Below are 20,096 nucleotides of genomic sequence, written 5' to 3' on the forward strand. Positions count from 1 at the left end.
CTAACACAGATTAAAAAAAACAGTGGTTAATTGAGAAAGAGGAGGCGCCGATATGCTGTCTTGGAATTGGAGAAATTAAAGAGTTGCATGACATGCATCACATGGGAGTGGAGAGAACATTATATTTGGTGAGGCAAGTGGATCCGAATGTAAAACGGGAAGAAATTCAGATGATAGTAAAGAACTGTGTTCGGTGTCAATCGATCGATCCTACCCCAAATATACATAATCCTGGGGAAATTGGAGTTTTAACGAACTGGACGAGACTAGCTATTGACATAGCACACTACCAAGGGGGAGCGTACTTATCAATAATTGATTGTGGGCCAAGTAGACTGGCGATATGGAAGGAACTGCGAGTGGAAGCCGCATCTGCAGTTGCAACTGAATTAGAAAAGGTGATGCTTGAATGAGGTCTAGTAAGAAAGGTGATAATGGACAATGGCACTGTTTTTCGCTCAGAAATCTTTCAGACGATGCTAAAAAAATGGAAGATTAAAAGTTATTACAGGGCAGCCTACAGACCTGGAGGAAATGGCATTGTGGAGCGACATCATCGGACCTTGAAAGCAATAGCTGAGAGAGGAAGAATATCGCCTGAAGAGGCCACATTTTGGTACAACATGTCCCCTAAGGTCGGGCAAAGAGATGACACAGTACCACATAGAGCAATCTTTAATTACGAATGGAGGCATCCTAGAGACATGTCACCGGAAATTAATGATCAAGGACCAGCCAGAATCCAAATAGGAGAAGAAGTTTGGGTGAAACCGCCTAATGCCCGATGCACAACGCAGTGGGGAAGAGGAGTGATAACAGGAGTGCAATCCCCAAACAACTTAAGTGTCAATGGAATGCCACGACATGTTTTAGATTTAAGGCGTGTGGTCCATTTAGGTGATGAAGGAGTGATGAAGATGAATCGGTGCCGATGCAGAGACCGCAAAGAGAACGCAATGCGCCGATCTGGACACGGGATTATGAGATGTGAATGATCTTTAATGATCATGGGGGCGTGTAGTAAAAAAAAAAAAAAAAAAAAAAATCGTGCAAACCTTTTACCACTGGCAACGCCCACTTCAGAGAGTGAAAGAAGAAGAGAATGGCCACTGCGTCTATTTATAGACTAGAGATCATGGGAAGAGTATGCAAATAACTTTGGACGGTTTTGTCCTATAAAAAGCCTGTATTTTGGAGAGAGGGTGTCTTTTTTGTTTGGCAGAAGCAATTGCTGTCAGAAGTGCATTGGACTGCAGGATTGAAGAGTGAAGATTGAGTTGTGGGGTCATTGTATTTAACCACACATAGTAAAAAGATTGTTTTATTTAATAGTGAGTGTCCAAAGAAAATTTTTTTTCAAAATTTTCCATTCTCATCATTTTGAAATCATTTTTTTAACACAACAAAAAAACGAGGTCAAATGAATTTCGGACACTCGAAATTATTAAAAATGACATCTCTTTTGGCTAATTTCCAAATTTCATCAAAAAATTCTTAACAGAAACACTGTACGAGTGTTTACAAATCGGGGGGGGGGGTCGTTACAAAATCTTACTGAAAATGCTGTTTTATGATGTTCACATTTTTATCACTTTATTTGCTTAAAACTCTAAAAATATATAATATATGTTATTATTTACTAATTCATTTGAAAGTATATTCATTTCCGAACAAAATGGTGGTATTTTGAAGACTTAAAGTGCTTTGGTTTTTAAAATCTGACTATTTTAGCAGAAACCCCTTGAAATCTGTGATTATCCAAAGCGTTTTATCGGCCATGTGTATTGCTAATTAGAGCATTCCTGTAATGATCTTGTTCCTATTCATTTTGTGGTGAGAGTTTAGTTCTGTGCTGTTCTAGGAGGTCCACCCTCCCAGGCTTTCACTTTCTCTCTTTGAGAAGAAGTTAGTTTATTATTAACCGCCTTAGTTGCCCTTACCGGGGAATGCCAATGAGGCTGCTCAGGCATTTTTGCAGGTCAGAGTGTCCCTCCTCTATGGTGCTGACATCTCAATCCCACTTTCTGATCCTGGTGTCTAAGTTCTTGCCGTGGAAGAGAACTAAAAACACTCTCGAATATACTGTAATGCCTACGTTTTCTAAAATCATCAGCAACTCGCTTAAGACTGTTCGTTACTCATCTAGGCCTTAATTATCTTATAACCATTAGACTAAACTCCAATTATTTTAAACAATGTCTTGTTTGATGCCATTGACGCTTTGTACGTCAACCTATTTGTTGTTTTCCTGAACTGAAGGCTCCTCAGTTGCATGCATTCAGCTGAATCTGTTGTTGGTTACAGAGCTGAAAATCAAACGTTGACAGGCATATTTTTCTTATAAGAGGCAAATAGTCAAGTCGCAACATCTGTAAAGAGGATGATAGGTTTAATGAATCGCACTCTTTAATCATTAATCAATTAATGCTGACCATTTTTCTCTGAGTTGTGATCAGAATTGCTATGTGTTTTGAAATTATTTTGTTTTTGTTTATGTGGTTTTTTTTTTTTTTTGTTTGTTTCTAATGTTTCAAACTCCTCTTTAGAATTTTAAAAGTAATTTTTCTCTTAAACATGCTTCTTTTTCCAGGGCCAACATGAAGCCTCCAAAGCTGCCTAGTTTTGACGACACCTACGGTGATCCTTCTAGCACGGTTCCGGTTAACACTTCCACTCCACTTAACAATACTATCAACACGACCATAGAAATGCCACTTGCCATGCAAAAAATCCAAGAAATGCAGTCTGAAATTGAAAAGCTTAAAGAACAAATTGCACTGATGTGTAAACAAAATTTAGGTATTTTGAATTTTTAACGAAATAATTTTTATGCTAATATGAGACTTGTTTGTTGGCTAAATACTTTTAAATTAATATAATGCAATACTTTTAAATTTATATGATGCAATACTTTTAAATTAATATAATGCAATACTTTTAAATTAATATAATGCAATACTTTTAAATTTATATGATGCAATACTTTTAAATTATTATAATGCAATACTTTTAAATTATTATAATGCAATACTTTTAAATTATTATAATGCAATACTTTTAAATTAATATAATGCAATACTTTTAAATAATTATAATGCTGTACTTTTAAATAATTATAATTCAATACTTTTAAATAATTATAATTCAATACTTTTAAATAATTATAATGCAATACTTTTAAATAATTATAATGCAATACTTTTAAATAATTATAATGCAATACTTTTGAATTATAATAATGCAATACTTTTGAATTATAATAATGCAATACTTTTGAATTATAATAATGCAATACTTTTGAATTATAATAATGCAATACTTTTGAATTATTTTAATGCAAAACTTAAATTTTGTAAAACCAAGTTTCTCTCATTTCACCAACAATGGTCTTTTTCTTTTATTCTAATCGAAATGATTCGCTCTTTCCTTGAGGAAACATTTTAATTTTATAAATTCCTAGAACAGACTTTCACTCCAGATCTAAAATGTGAAAACTAATTTGTTGGTCTCCCAATTTATTGGAGAGGGACCTATGTTTTCAGTGGCGTCCGTCTGTGTATCCGTCCGTGCATCCATTAGTCCAGACAATTTCCAGATAACCGTCCATTAGTTTTTCCTGAAATTTTGCCACAAATTGTATTTCATTAACTAGATATGCACAATAAAAAAAAGATTTTTGCGAAAATTTCCGTTGCATCCCCAGGGGCTCAAGAGGTAAAAAAAATGACACGTTTTGCCCCATAACTTTTGATCCATCCTTTAGATTTTTCTGAAACTTGGCCAAAATGTGGAGGTCATTGTTCTTAATATGAATTCAGTATGGGTAACCTTGGCAAAATTCTGGTTTTCATCCCTCTGGGACTTTTAGGGTTAAAAAAAACATGTTTTTTTGGAACTCTTTTTTCATATGACTCAAAAGCTTGATATTTGTCTATATAGTGGTTTTCCATGGTGCTAAATTTAAATATACATGTCTTAAGGCATTAAACTGCACCGTTTGTCCATTTTCACTGGGATTTGGCGTTCCCAGGAGCTCAAAAGGGATCACAAAAACGGTTTGCATTGCAGAATTGAAGAAACAGGGGTTCCCAATGTTGATGAGTCCGACAGGGGGAAGCGTGTTGCTTGGGACGATTGATTTGCAATCATGAGAAGTGGTTGGGGGGAGTACCCTGAAAGCACTGTAATTTCTAAGGACGCTCGGGCACCATGTTTAACCATGATGGAAGTAATATTTGTTTTTAGGACTAAACTCAACTTTCATACTTCTCGCATTCATCATTTCTTCACTATTTTTTGTGGCGTCATCTCACATGCAACATCAAAAAGGGACCACACACGTGCAGCTTGTTGTTGCTAAGGTTGCTGGAAAATGGTTGGATCATTCTATCACACTAAAACATATATGACGCCCACAGTAATCCTCTATCTATATGAGTCAGATGCGTCCTCAAATGGAGTACTGTGCAAGAGGTTATGCCACTCAGAGCCTTAGTTCTTGTTTAAACACAGGATAAAATGGATTTTGCAATCCATTCTACAGCCCCTTCCTCATAAAATTTCTTTCCAAGAATGTTAACACATTACTATAAGACTGCTTCCATGCAGGCTACCACATGGTCATCTTCAAATCCAATATCAACAAATACTTGCCTTAAAGTGTCCTCATAAGGAATCAAATTCTACTTATTCCATTCATCATTTTCAATCCTTTCATAATATTCGTCACCATTCAAATTCGATTTGGCTTGATAAGTGGTCACTCATTTGTGAAAAAGAAAAAAATAATTTGGTTAGGGTACTGATCAACAAATCCATCCAAATGACGTACAAATTTTCTTTTACCTATTGACTAGGAACAAAGTGTTGCATCTGTTCTTATAGAACACTTCATCTTTTCTGTCTTTACTCAGTGGAAGAAAAATCCTTAAATTAGGCCATTTTAATTTTTGCCACAATCCAGAGTGTCCATTTTTGTAAAGCCGAATTTTTCCCCATATTAAAAGCTGACCTTGTATCTAACTCTGCTTTCGTGGAGAGGCAAGTAGATAGGGATATCCAAATTATATGAAAAGAATTCCAGCAGAGTGCTCAATTAAAAGGAAAATCCAAATTTTAAGAGCGTACTTATATTTTGTGTACAGAAAGTTGTTAGTTGAGACAGGTCATTGGTACCGTCGGTTTCAAGCCCGATAATAAGGCCCGTTTAAGGTATCCTTATCGAGCTCTCTTCAGCCAATATTCGTCAAAGTAAAATCTTCGAAAAATGTTAAATAGTGTTCTAATTGCTAAATGTCGGTGCGTTACTTACGGAAAAACGGTTAACTAAACTGCAGAAGCACCTATTAAGCCACATAATTTCTATAATTGAATCCCCCTCCCGCAAAAAAAATAACGAAAAACATAAAAATGTTTGGTGCTTATGTTTTTGTAAACTGCATTTTAAAAACTACATGAGACAAAAAAAAAAAGGGTCCCCCAATTTGTTGTACTTTTCTTTAATTGTAAGTCATTAAAAAATGTCAGTCCATAATTTTTTGATTGATACGCCATGTGAGAAGGCAGTTTGCTAGGGTAAGCAAGCCGTCATTTATGCTACAGCTTGCTCGCGCGTAGCGTAAACAGAAGCGGCAAAATGGTGGAAAGTAGTTCGTGGATTCAGGGGGTTAATACCATGCAAACGGTAAATTTGCCCCAAGTTTGACTATCAGATTCGTTGTCAGCGACCTCAATTACCTATAAAAAAAAACAAAAAAAACCAAATTAGAGTGGTTGGTGTTCTGTTGTAGCGTATCTGGATATTTACCATATATATATATATATATATATATATATATATATATATATATATATATATATATATATATATATATATATATACATACATACCTTTTTACATTGAGGAGTTGGTTAATATCCTTCAAATCGATCACTGCTTACTAATACGACGTTTTTTTGTTTTTCATATAAGAGTGGATAACTCTTATTCAAGTTTTCAGCAATTATCTCCCCTATGTAAAATGAAATTTTACTAAGAATTTTAAAACTGATGTTTTCAGATTTCTAAGTTTGCAGCAGTTATCTCCTCTTATACTTGCTTATAAAATGAAAATTGACACATCCGTTTTATTATGCTTTTTTTTTTTTGTAAATTTTAAAAGTCCTTATTTTATTTCATTTTTATTCAAATCAAACTTATATTTGATCCAAGTAAAACATTATATATTTACCGATTTATCTGGTAATTATTTGATTGGTATACCCACCATAAAAAAGTGATGAAATTATGCTTCACCAGAGTTCCCACTAGTATTCATATAAAATCATATATATATATATATATATATATTGCGATTACATTTAAATGGCTTGAAAAAATATCCACATAGAAGGAATTAGAAAAATGGTATGTAACTTAGATTTTAGAGTGGAGGATCACTTTCTATATAAATTTAACATCTTATTACCGGTAAAACAAGACCTGTAACTCATTTGACTTTCCATTTTCTTTAGAGAGGGGGGATTAAAAATTTTTTTCCTTTTACTTATCTGTCTAGTTTTCTGTTCTAAATATAAATGGGGTCAGGAGTTAAAATATTGACCATGAAAATACAACTTTGTTATATATGGGTTGTGGAATTGCATTCATCTGCAAACAATCTAGCTAATTTGTATATTCTTTTAAACATTCATTTTTATTAATTTCCTATTAGTTTTTTAATGGAATGATTATCTTTAGTTAACGATTATGTGTAATTATATCCATGCAGATATTGTACATGATTTATACTTGCATTATATTTGTGTAAAAAGTCTATAGTAAACACAAACCTCTTTCTATATATATATATTTATGTATGCATATATATATATTTGTTTAAAAAATTTTCCCTACCAAACTCCTCTGTCAGTTTTTGGTCTACAGACATGAAACTTAATATATAGGGTATCTGAACCCATGCGAATCGGTATATTTGGGTTTTAGCCAGGGAAAATCGGTGCAAAAGTGTGAAAATTTTTTTTGAGTAGGGGGGGGGGAATGGAATTATAGCTATTTTTTTCATATTTTAATTTTTTAGCTTTACAGCAAATATGTCTTCATAGCTCAGGCATTAACATCAAATGAAAAAGTGAATTGTAAGCTAAACGTTTTGGTTTCGATTCTCGGTGGTGGCGCACAAGTCTTTTTTTTTTTTTTTTTTTTTTTTTTTTTTTTTTAATCAATATATTTAAGCATATTTTATGACCGGGCAATGCCGGGCGGCCTGCTAGTAACATATGAAAAAGCAATGCATTCCAAGTTTTAAACATTTCTCTGTGTGCATTTTATGTGTTGCATCTCTCTCTCATCAGTTTCATAATTGAGGAATAGCTGAAAGGAGTTGGGAATTTTAATTTCCTTCTATAGGCATGAGCAAGTTCATAAATGGGTTGAGGATGGAGAAGAACATCAGATTAGTGCACAAATCCTCATCAATGCTGTTCAGTCTCAATCGAAGTAGGATGTACTGGAGAAAGTTGTCAAAGCATAGCACTACCCCAGAAGCAGAATGTGGAAATTTTGACAAAATATCACCTAAAAGATATCTCTAACCTTAGCACCATTGTTCAACTGGACACTGCTTTGGTTAAGAGTTGGCTGCGAACAACCTCATTTACAACTCTCACCAGAACAATTTATCATCGGAAGATCAAGAGCACCATCTTAGGATTAATGAGTTTGAAAATGTCTCCTTTTTAAGAGACACTGACGAAGTAGAAAGTTAATCAGTAGAGAAAACTCTACAATTAAAAACTATAATTTATTGAAAAAAAAATTTCAATTTATGACTGTTAATAAAAATCTGATCTCAAAAGTTAGCTCAGTGAACAAAAATCCTGATGGTGCTAAAATGTTTGATCAAACTGCTAAATATTGAATTTGGGTTCATTAATTTCAATATCTCAAAATACGATGTTGCTCTGTCATGATGATGATGATTCAGGAATGTGAGTTTTCTGTTTTTTAGTAGAATTCTGTTTTTTTTTTTGTTTTTTTTTTTGTGATTCAGAAAAGGTGATTTCTGATGAGGCTTACGTGGATGGTTTGGTTGCTAACCATATTTTTTTTTTCTTTTAAATAAGAAAAAGCTAATTTCTCTGAAATCGACACATCCTTACCGTGTTATTTATTTATTTTTTTTTGCTATTTGATTGAATTTTATTTCTATTACTTTCTCTAAAACTGTTTTATTGTTTAGCTTTTTAAATTCTTGTGTTTGTCTCATCTTCAATCTGTTTATGTATCGTTTCATAAAAAGGGGCTCTTTTCAGTATTCCTAACATAAACAAAGGTCGGTTTGAAATCATAAAAAGGACTCATAGAATTTCCTGGGAAACCATTAAAATTAAATCTGTGGATCTCAGGAGCCATTAAAATAAGAAGCTGTCAGCATCAAATAATATTTTAGTTGTAAGAGAAAACAACTCTTATAATCTTTAATTAAAAATTAGTTATTCTCCCTTGCTGATATTGATTTTTGAGTTATAAAAATGTTTCTATATTTACCAGTTGTCTTTGTTGCACTATATAATTTTAAAAAAAAATAAACTGCAGCAAAGCACATCATTACCATGCCAATAACATGCTACAACAATAACAAATGAAAACTGGTTTGTTAGAATCAAACTTTGATATTGTAAAGTTCACTTCCTTACAAGAATTTTGTATGTTACTAGTGGTACAAATCTGTTGTTGCCCGGGATTCATTATATTCATTTTTTGTTTTGCTAAATATTTCTATACCTTTTTAGTTAGGTTTAATATCTAAGGTGCTTTTGATTTAATACAGATGAAAGAAGATGTAAATATAAAAAAAAAAATTGTTGGTTCTTGTCCAGAATTCACCCTATATAAGAAAAACTAAAATAAAAACTATTCATGATGAAATGAAAATATCATATTCCAAAAAATCATGTAAATTGATCAAGTAGTTTTATTTTTATAAAGAAAGTGATTAATTATAATTTGTGAGCATTTCAACAAAAATTTCGCGTTTGAATTATTGAGTTATCTCCCTTTGTTTCTTGAGATTGTTTTCAAAATGTCAACACAACTCATTTACTCATAAATTTTGATTTTCTAATTTAAAATTATTTTTGTTTTTTAATATAGGAAGAATTCTAAACAAGAACCAAATGTTTTTTTTTAAATGAATAAAGTGGTGACCCCCATGTAAAAAAAACAAAAAAAAAAAACTGTCTATATTACAAATGAACCCTTTATAAAGAAAAGAATGAGAAAACCCAATCGTAATGGACCTGAAATGAAAAAAATAAAAATAAAATAAAAGCAAATAAGGAACAATAACTTTTATTGAAAGAAACACTATTCCCATTAGCTAATTTTTCTTCTAAGGTGATTATTTAAGAATGCCTATATATTAACAAACTGCCAAACTTGATTATTATTTTTTTAAATAAATTGTAGTAAAGTACATTAATCTATTTCAAATAACATAGGAAACAATAACAAATTAAATTGGCTAGCCAGAGTTAAGCTATCAAGTTTAATGCTATTTAGGTTCAACTTTTCAAATGAAGCCAACATAATTTTTTATTTATATAAATATCTGCTAAAATATTTCCTGTTGGTACGTATGTTATCACCTTTCACACACGTTTAAGAAATTAGGATTGGAAGATCAGCAGAGATGATGATTGATGATTAATCTGATGACTCTAAGGTAAACAGTTTTGACTTTAACCATCTTTAAAATGACTTGTTCTGAACTGAAATTGTGTCGTCCTCACGACTAAATACATTTATTTTCAAAAATACATTTCAAAAAGTAACATTACTGATTTGAAGAATATTTAGCTGACTAGTATTTTTATTGTAAAAAGACAAAAGACGGAGAATATTTATGGTTTTATCTTATTAATTATAAAACTCTGTGGACCGTCCGGGCATCCTTGCTTGCTTGAATCTTATCTTCTATGATTGAGCGATTCCAAAAAAGGGGTAACAGGTGAATTTATGTATTTATATATATAGGGTTTCGATTCTGGCTTGAGGTAGTTGCTTGTCTAGCCGCACTGATGAGCTGTGAAACAGTACTGTATGTGGATGACTATATATGAGCATAGCTCCCTTATCTTGTGTTGAGCATATTGAGAAGTGATATACAAATTACCATTAGCGTATGAAGCGATGCTCTTTGTGTAAACAAATTGAGCTTAGGTATTTTGACAATGTCAAAACATTGTTAATTCACTACCTGCACAGCAGCAGCCTATAGCGCAATGGTTAGAAGCTCCGACTGTCATAGGGGCGGTCGGGTTTCGATCCTGGCTGGAGGTAGTTGCTTGTCTAGCCGCACTGATGAGCTGTGAAATGTACTGTATGTGGATGACTATATATGAGCATGGCTCAGAGGTTAAGGACAGAGTGGAGAGTTGTATGTTTTAATTTTGATTCTACCTGATAGCACTCAAGACATATATATATATTTTTTAGTTTTGATCTCACTATGTATTAGGTTCAATAGATAATTGTCTGTATCATAATAAATATGAAATCTGCATGAATTAAAATATATTTAAGCTTATCTTACGACCAAGCAATGCCAGGTGGCCTGCTAGTATAATAATAAAAATGCTATACTTTTAAATGAATAAATAAACGAGCGACATATTGTTTTAGTAATTTAAAAAATATTTAACTAACAATAACAATTATTTTTACTAGTAATGGGACAATGCCGATTACAATTACTGATTCCATTTTAAATTTCTGATTTCAATACAATTACCGAGTCAGATTAAAAAATTTTTTTTTAAATATATCTAGCTACAGAACTTTTGTTTTTAATTTTCCTATTACTTAAAAAATGTATGTGCATATATTTTTGCAAATGTAAAAATACACTTGCAGGGGGTGGGAGCAGAATTATAGTTTTATTAGTAGTTTAAAATCAATAACATTTTATTAGTATTAGCAAAGGAAAAAAAAAATTTTTTTTTTTTTTAAATTAAAAATTATTTTTTGGTATTATAAAATATGCACAAATTTTTTCCACTACCGATTCTGATACCCACTCAAATTCCAATTTTTTCAATTAATCATCGCAACACACTAATTTTTACAGAAGAAAGCAAAATAGTATCAATCTTGACAGTCATTTTAGACAGAATATTATTTTTGACAGTTAATTATGCCGGTTGATCTATAAAGTATCCTGGAATTTCCCAAGAGCATCATGCTAGGATTTGATAAATACAAGATGACCAAAAAGAAAACCCCAAAAAGCTATCACTTACAATGTTTATTTTCTTTTCTTTTTGCAGAAAAGTCAAGTCTGGAATCTTCATGTTTGCAGCCAGTTCCTCCACCCCCATCTTCGGTACCTCCACCACCACCTCCTCCCCCATGTATATTGCCTCCACCACCGCCACCTCCGCCACCACCTCCTTTAATCTGTGTCACATCACCAGATAAAAAGAAATCCCAACAATTTATGTCACTTGGTGACTTGATCAAACAGGTAAGACTTTTTTTGCCATGTCTGGAGAGGTATTGTTCAGAGCATGCTTTCTTACTTTGACAGTGTTGTTGAAAAACTACATTTGTTGAAGACGTTTTGTCGGGCTCGTTTGAATTTAATTTTTCTTGTATATATTTTTGTGAAGTGTGGCTTTAGAGAAGACATGAAGTTATTTAATGTAAAGAGCTAAAACAAAAAAGAAAAAAAACTAAAAAAACAATACTTCAACATCAAAGACTAGCCAACGATAAGTGTTGGATAGATAGATTCTAACTCCCTCTTTGTCAGCAACAGGTCATGCAATGTGAGAACTAAAGGACAAAATAAAGGAAGCAAGAGTTACAAGGCTACCATAATTAAATCCAACATCAACTTCCTACTCTCGTTAAAACATATGTACTAGCAGAGGCACCCGATCGTAAAATACACTTTAGTATTTTAATTTATGCAGATTTCGCTTATATTATTACAGAGTCCATACTCTATTGTTTATTATATATTATTTTATACCCAGTATATAGTAATGATTTAAAAAGTAAAAAAAATGATTTGGGTGCCATCAGCTAGAATAGAATTCTTGATAAAATTATTTATTTCAAGCAAGCAAGGTCGGATGGTCCACAGAGTTTTATAAAAGATGATTTATACTTGATTTTTGTAAAGGAAATCATCGCATGTTAACATTATATACTTTTGCCTGCAGTAAAATCTCCAGATATTAGAAGGATGGTCTTAGAAACAAAAAAGGATACAGATTCTCAACCTGATATGGCAAAATCAAGCGCGAAATGTGGAAGGAACTCCTTTCATGATCACAGAGGATATTCATGATATCAAATAATAAAATACTTACGGTCTCTCACAAATCAATGTCCCTGCACGTCTGATTAATTATTGTAATGCCTGGAGAGCAGCCATTAACACCAGCAGTAACATGAGAAGAAGGCATCCAACCTCAGCAGTTGGGAACAGAGAACGTCAAACAGTGCAGCAGTAGTAGTACACTGACCAATCAGCTTGCAAGGCATATTAATTCCTTCTGTTCCCTGAGAACAACCTGTTTGAGAATCATGGTTGGTCAGCAGATAAAACCCAGAAAGCATTGAAGAAAGACCTCTGTTTTGTCTCCTGTCCATCCACTAGATGCCCTAGCATTGAAGATCTTCACTTTACGATAACTGCTGGACAACCTTCAACAGTGCAAAAAACTTCTAGCCTTTTCAACTTCTTTTTCATAACTCAAATGCTGTCTAACTTTCTGCCACTGAAATAAATCTGTTTGTTATGTCAAAAAAGGTTTTGTTTTTCTTTCAATGCTATGTCTTCATTTACTATAATATATAGAAATGCCTCCTCCATCTCTCCATCTCTAAAGATTCCTTTGAGTGATGCATAATGCAATCATCTTATTATGGGTGAATCTAATGGAAAAATTGATGTAATGTTAGTGCTGAGATGTGGATTGGAAAACTGATGTTGGCAGAACGATTTTAAAGGTCAAAATAAAAAGATAGGAACAAGAATTTCGAAACATTCCTTTGTCTGTGATGTCAGTAGATCAAAAACAAGATGGACAAGAGAATATTATTGTCTAAAAAAAAGAAAAAAAGAGAGAAACGTTATAATCGAAAATCAGATTGCAAACATTGATGGTAATTACATCAGATGATGTAAAAATGCTGAGTTAACTTTGAGATTTAGGAGGAGAAAGTAACTGGCATACAGGCAGACCTATAGGAATTGGAAAGTATCAAAACAGTTGGAAAAGTATCAGAAACAGACAAACTGACAAATTTGAGATGTATAAATGTGCAATGTTCCGAAACTCGTTTGTCCATTACATTCTTAAAGAAAAAACAAAACAAAAAACATTACTTGTTTTTAACAAAAATTGTCCAAGTTTTCATATCAGGGGAAATAACTCATGTTGATAGAGCAAGTTGTATTGTCTCCCTTTGACGTGGCTTCGACTTGAGGCGACATTTACCCAGGTTGGGTTAAGCCGGCTCCTCTCGTAGAGCACACAGCATTCTGGATGAACGCACACCATGCACGATGATCTGTATTGGACAAGATAGTGATGGGCAGTCTGTCTTGGGACCAGCAGCGAACACCATAAACCTATAAATTGGATCTATGTTCGACGTGTTTGATGGTGTGTAACCATGTTTTCAGTTGGGTTTCCAGTCATCTTTACTAATGTTGGAGTGGTTCTTGAGCTATTGCTTCATGGATGAAATCTCTTAGGCTGCAGCACACAACGTTGCCAAACCAGTAAAATCTCTGCTTTACATCACCTGATACATTGCATTAAGCAGTGAAAAGATAATTCAGTGAAAAGACTGCATATCCAGAGTATATTGTAAAATAAAGCAAACTGACACATAAATTTGATTTTGAAAAATAGTGAAATAGTCTAAGTAGAACAATGGAGATGACATATCAAATTGAAAAGATTGTGTTAATTCATCTTTAAATGAATTAACAAATGTCACGTGATGAAAACAGTACCAACCTGAGGATCTTTGAATGTCTCGTTTGCATCTTTGATCAGATTTAGAGGAGGTGAGTAATCAAAGATTAAGATGACAAAACTGGAGGTACAAATCATTAAGAGGAAATCGGAAAACACCTGCGACCATTTTATCCCTAAAAGAAAGTTCAATCATTGCATGCAAAAAAGTAAGAAAAATCCTCTAAGATAATTTCAATTAAGAGTGACAGCTTTTGGGGAAAAGGAAAAACACCCGTATACATTAACACTTTTATTTGGACAAGTCAAAGTTACAAAACAGTTGTCTTCACGACAGATTCTTTGAGTAATTACATACATGCTTACATCAATTCTGATTTTCTTTGTGATGAAAGAAATGGCTTTTGCCTGCAAACTGTCTTCTGAGAACTTCTGTTGCTATGCAGCCAGTCTGATATCAACTGGAAAAAGAGGCTGGACCAATACATGTTTGAGTTTATATACATAATCCCTAAAGAGGTAATGATTGAGCTACCTGCTGGCCAATTCATGCAACCATTATCGGAACAATAGAGAAAACCTCTAATGAATTAATTAGTGTCTTATAAATTACAATATAGCTTCTACACTTTGATGTTTTTTAGGGTTAGGTATTTGCAGCTGTGGTGTAAACACTTCCAGCTGCAGAGAAAGTTGAATCAAATTTCAACTTGTACTGAAATCTATATAAATAAAACAACTAAATGATTAATTTTCAATCAATTAGAAATATCAATTCATGCACAAAAAAAAAAAGAAGAAAAAACTGAAGTTTGTTAACATTTGCCAATCTTGGAATTCTCTGATAGAATTGTTTTGGATGATTAAAATTTTTGGATTAAAATAATTTCCAACACTATTAATGCTTACCTATTCATCCATTTTTTTTTTTAATTGCTTATCTTTGAATTCATGTTTTGAAGCATAAATTATAAATCTATAGCATTGTGCCAAAGCTATAATTATTTTCAAAAGGTAATGTTTTAATCTCTATAAGAAAGTTTAAAAAAGTTCAGTTGATAAAATGAAGATTGAAGGTCTCAAGGTTTTGGTTTCAATTTCCGATCATAGCATCCGTTTTTGTTGGAAATTTATTATTCTTAACCTAATACTTTCTAGAAGTAGTTAAGATATCTGGTATTTCAAATTAAGACAAATTCCGCATATTAAAAAATAAATTGTGACTGAGAAATGGACAAAATCTCTTTTTGTATAAAAAGATAATAATAGCTTAATGCTTTTAGCTAGGAGCAAAGTGTAATATCTGTTCTGATGCTACATTTCATCTTTTCTGTCCTCGAACAATTTTTCAGTTTCGTCCCAATTCAGACTACTCGTTTATCTTTCAACAACTTTTCTTTCTTCGTTTACAAAGGAATCTGCTTACTAATTCTCTTTAGATTTCATCTCTCAACACATCCGCTGATCTCTTCCACAAATTTTACAAATCCCAACTTGAAAAATTCCTAAAACAAAAGATAAGTTTTCAAACTTTTAACATGGATCCATTCTTTCTGTATGAAATTGGAATTAGCTCTGTTAGCGTTTACCAATAATTTCATGATTAAAGTCTATGCAAACATGACATCAAAACTCGACACTCATGATTGCTATTGACATGGAATTTGTTTCTATTTAGAGGATGGCTTTTGTTATTGAAAAAAAAAAAGTCTCTAAAGATGACCCTAAATTGTCCTATAGGTAATTTTGTGTAGCATTTATGGCATTGCATTTACCTTTTATTGTCTGCATACTGATGGAGTTAGTACCTTTGAGAGTATCTCTGAGAAAATTGACCATATCTTGTCTGTTTACCCTTCGCCCAGCATTTATGTCTGTTTTAACTTTAATGTTCACTGTTGAATAGCTAGTCCACTCAAACAACTGATGATGAAAGGAGGTTTTGCCACTATTTCACCCGTGTTTATAATCTAACATAAATCAACTTACAGGTGACTGGGGACCGCCTGTGAATTTAATATTCTTTTAACACTTCATCCTTCAGAGGAAGTCGGTTCAACTTGCCTAGGGTAAATACCTTATAACAAACAAACACAAATTAACTTGTATACCTCATCCTGGCAGATATTTTTTTTTTTAGTATTTTTAATCTTTTCCTGACAACTTATCCTGAACAATGCTCGGATTTTCTGATCACTTAGTTGTCCCAATTTAGATTTAAACAAAGTGGAATAAGACCTTTGATCTCCCTTTCCATTGCAAAATATATCAATACTCAATGGCGGATTGGGACAGCCTCAGATCTTTCATACCAGAAATTCCTGTACACTCTATTTTTTTAAAAGAATGTGTCCATTATCACATCGAATATAACTGATTGATAGAGCTTCATAATAACTCCAAGAAATCCCAACAGAAACTAAATGGCAGCCTTGGTACACCCATTAATGTGCAGCTGCCATTGCTCACAGAAATCGTTATTTCAATTGCTTTCAAAGAAATAGATGTTCTGAAACTAAAGCTGCTATTAGGACTGCTAGCAACCACTGCAAATGAGTTATAAATGATACGAAAGATTCTTGTGGTTGAGTAAAGACTTGTTTCCCAAGTTTTATCAAATAATAAACAGGATCCTGAACAGATACATAATCTTTATTCCTGCCGTTCTTCTGCGCACATCTCTCTATACTGTTTAGATTTCCAAGACTGCCTTTAAGATTCTTATTTCTTATATTATTCTCAAATCATTTCTATCCATGCAACACATGTCCTCAATTCACTGGCCAGGTTTCACTTCCATACATTATCACATTGCATACACACGTCTCGTAGATTCTTCTCTTGATAACACTCTGCTTGTTAGTAATGGCAGAAGTTTCTTGAATTTACATCCCCACACCTTTAATTCTTTTGATAATACTAGCATCTGCTTCATCAATTAATAGTAAAAAACAAAATAGTAATTGTAATTTGTAGGCAAGAAACGTACGTGTTATGTTTCATAATTAACTTAATATTTATGAAAGACTCAAGGGAGAGAACTTAGTATAATTCTACATAAGTTCCCTTAAATGTCTTGTTTAGTATGTAATTGAAAAATGTCTTCACTGTAACAGTTTTGTTAGCTGAAATAAATATTTTCAGAAAAAGAAAATGAAGTGGAATGTCAAATTGGTGCCAAAGTTTTTACTGATTTGTAGACGGAACATTTTAAAGCATTGTAATTTATTTTATGCATATTATTTAAATATATCACCATGATTAAATGATTCATGGTGATATATTTAAATAATAATGTGCATAAAATAAATTATATATTTTTGTTTTCAGATTATCAAATCATTCATTTTTCTGCAATATTCTCATTCATGTTGACTTGAAAACGGCCTTCTTTAATCAACAGAAAGGGAATCATCTTCCATCATGATAATGCTCATCCTCAAGCAGCACTACTGATCAAAGATTTAGAGGATGACAAAATTATTTAGATAGTCTTAGGTTAACCTAAAAAGATTGAAAAGAGTTAGATTCATATTTCGCATCAAAACCCAAAGAATTTTACAAGCAAGGCATTTATAAGCTTCTTGACAGATAGAATTGTTATAGATGGCAAAGGTTGTTGTTATGAATAAAGATTTTCTAAAATAAATTTTAAATCAACAAAAAGTTTTACACTGACCCAATACAATGTATTCATGCAAATAACCTTTTGAAAAAAAATAAATAATAGAGTGGTACAAATCAAATGCTGATATTAGACAAATTGCTATTTGTGTCCAACTTTGAAAATCTAACAAGATAACTTTATTAGAAGTTCTTTGAATTGTCACTAATTAATTTATTTTTTTCTTTTCTTCAGAAAGCATCAGATGGTAGTTTAAAGTCTGGCCTTAAGCCAGTCTCAACATCTGGTGATGAAAGTGGTCCTCCAACGATGGCAGATGTCCTAAAAAATTTGAGCAGTGTCAAGTTAAAACCTGTTGCTAGGTAAGCAGCATTTATAGGCATTAAACGAACTTGCACACACACACACACACACACATATATATATATATATATATATATATATATATATCATCTAGGCGTCATATATTTTTTATATCAATTTTATTAGATCCGTACGAAAAAAACCCTATTCAGAACAAAATAAGAAAATAATCTCAGCTATAATTTTTATAAATAAAACATTTAATAATTATTGGTGCTTATACAGTCTGCATCGGGTTTTCGAACAAATGCATTTAAGGTAAAAGCGCTCTTACATACTTATGTGTCATGTCTAAATTAGTAGTATACGTTCTAAAAATTTCAACAAAAAAAACATCTAGTAGTAAAAGGTACAAATAAAAATAGTTTATTGAAATTATTGAGTTTTATCATGTATTTTAATGTGGAAAAGTTGTGCCACCAATTCTGTATTACAAACTGACTTATCTCCCTTGCTTTTTTTAAACTCTACTATTGAAAAATAGAAAATGTCCAACTGTTAATGTCTGAGTTTTTTGGGGTTTTTTTCCCAAAAAATAGATCTAGCACATCTTCTATTGGATCATTTTTCATAATTTTTGGTATTTTATACTAATTTCGATACAACACATTAGCATGTAACAGAGTTTTTTGAAAAGTCGGTATACTACAGGAGCACCTAATTATTTTTAAACAAATTTTTACATTTTCTCTGGAAAATGTAAAGAGAGATTATTATTGCTTAATTCAATCAAAGTTAAGTTTGCAGAGAAAAATAATCAAAAAATGAAAATAAAAATACATGAAGTTGTTTAAAAAAAAACTGCTGTAAAAAAGTCATCACCATAAACTTTGTATTTGTAAAAAAAAAAAAAAAAAGACATACTGATTAAAAAAAAAAAAAACTATTTCAGATAAATATTTTTAATTAAAGAATTTTATTTTAATAAAAACCAAAAAATAATACTGGAGAAACATCACCTGTGTTAAAAATGTTATTTTAGAAATTTATAATATAAAGGGAAGTTGATTGCATATGTCCAGTCAAAAGGAATAAACTACACACGACACCTCCACAGAGTCAATACATTCTTTTTCAGCATTACCTGTGGCAAAATATGGATACATTGTTTTTGTATTTTATAATATTTATTCTTTTAAGATTTAAAAGAAACAAATTTGATTGAGTGTCGACAGTGATTTAAAAAATTTTTTTTTTTTTATCATTATAATTATTTCTATGATGTTAAACTCTTACTAAAATACAAAAAATACATTTTCTTGGGCTTCAGGCAAGGATCAAAGTGTAATTTCGGTTCTGTCTTTGGCCAGAGGAGTAGAAATTGTTCTTGACTTAGAAAGCAGTACAGAGAAAGTTAGAGAGAAGTTTTAAAAGAAAAATGTTGTCCTCCATGCTTCCTTCTCTGTAACTACACAGTCAATAAATATAATGAAAATAAGATAATTAAAATGTTGCAAAGTTTGTTGATCATCAAACAACCAGATAAATTTAGCAAAATAATAATTTTCATGGATCAATATTTTTTTTTTCTTCACATATATAAAGTTAATTTTTTTTCACCGATTTTATATATATATATATATATATATATATATATATTAGTAGGCTACCTGAAGTTGCCCAGTAGTAAAATAAGCATAAATATTATATTTTAATTAATGCAGAATTCTTATTTATTTCAAATAAAAATACTTTAAGTATTGAACGTAATATTAAATTTCTTTAAAAAAAAAAAAAAAAAAAAAAAAATTGGAAGTAAAAAAGAAAAAACGGAAAGAAACTGAGACATGTGCATGTGAGTATTATGTTTTTTCTAAACAGTTCACTTCTTATAAGTAAAAAAAAAAAAAAATACTCGAGCTGATTGCACTTAACAGTGAATCAATCATGATAACCATTAGGCCAGCTTGACATGATCTTAAAAAAGTGTTTTCAAACCTACTTATTCTTAACATAATGTGAATCATCCACACATGTGCAGTCATGAAACTGTTGACAAACAGATAAAAACCCAATGACTTACAAGTACCGATTTTAAAATTTTGACCCATTAGCAGCCCTTTTTTCGGATAAAAACCGATTAAAAAGTTCCACATGTCTGGAAATCATG

The 20,096-nt window shown here is 31.9% G+C and overlaps 1 protein-coding gene across 2 annotated transcripts in view; it reads left to right on the forward strand.

The window, feature by feature from the left end:
* Nucleotides 1–20,096, forward strand: part of LOC145259197 (mitochondrial fission regulator 1-like) — a 75,634-nt gene that overhangs the window by 44,690 nt on the left and 10,848 nt on the right. For both annotated transcript variants that reach the window (XM_080117038.1, XM_080117030.1), the window contains exons 5-7: nucleotides 2,591–2,799; nucleotides 11,329–11,525; nucleotides 17,858–17,985. In XM_080117038.1, the coding sequence (XP_079973164.1) occupies nucleotides 2,591–2,799; nucleotides 11,329–11,525; nucleotides 17,858–17,985 (534 nt within the window). The remainder of the gene's footprint in view (nucleotides 1–2,590; nucleotides 2,800–11,328; nucleotides 11,526–17,857; nucleotides 17,986–20,096) is intronic.

Source organism: Euprymna scolopes, chromosome 3 (genome assembly GCF_053919585.1).
Source record: "Euprymna scolopes isolate OS-2025 chromosome 3, ASM5391958v1, whole genome shotgun sequence".
NCBI lineage: Eukaryota > Metazoa > Mollusca > Cephalopoda > Sepiida > Sepiolidae > Euprymna > Euprymna scolopes.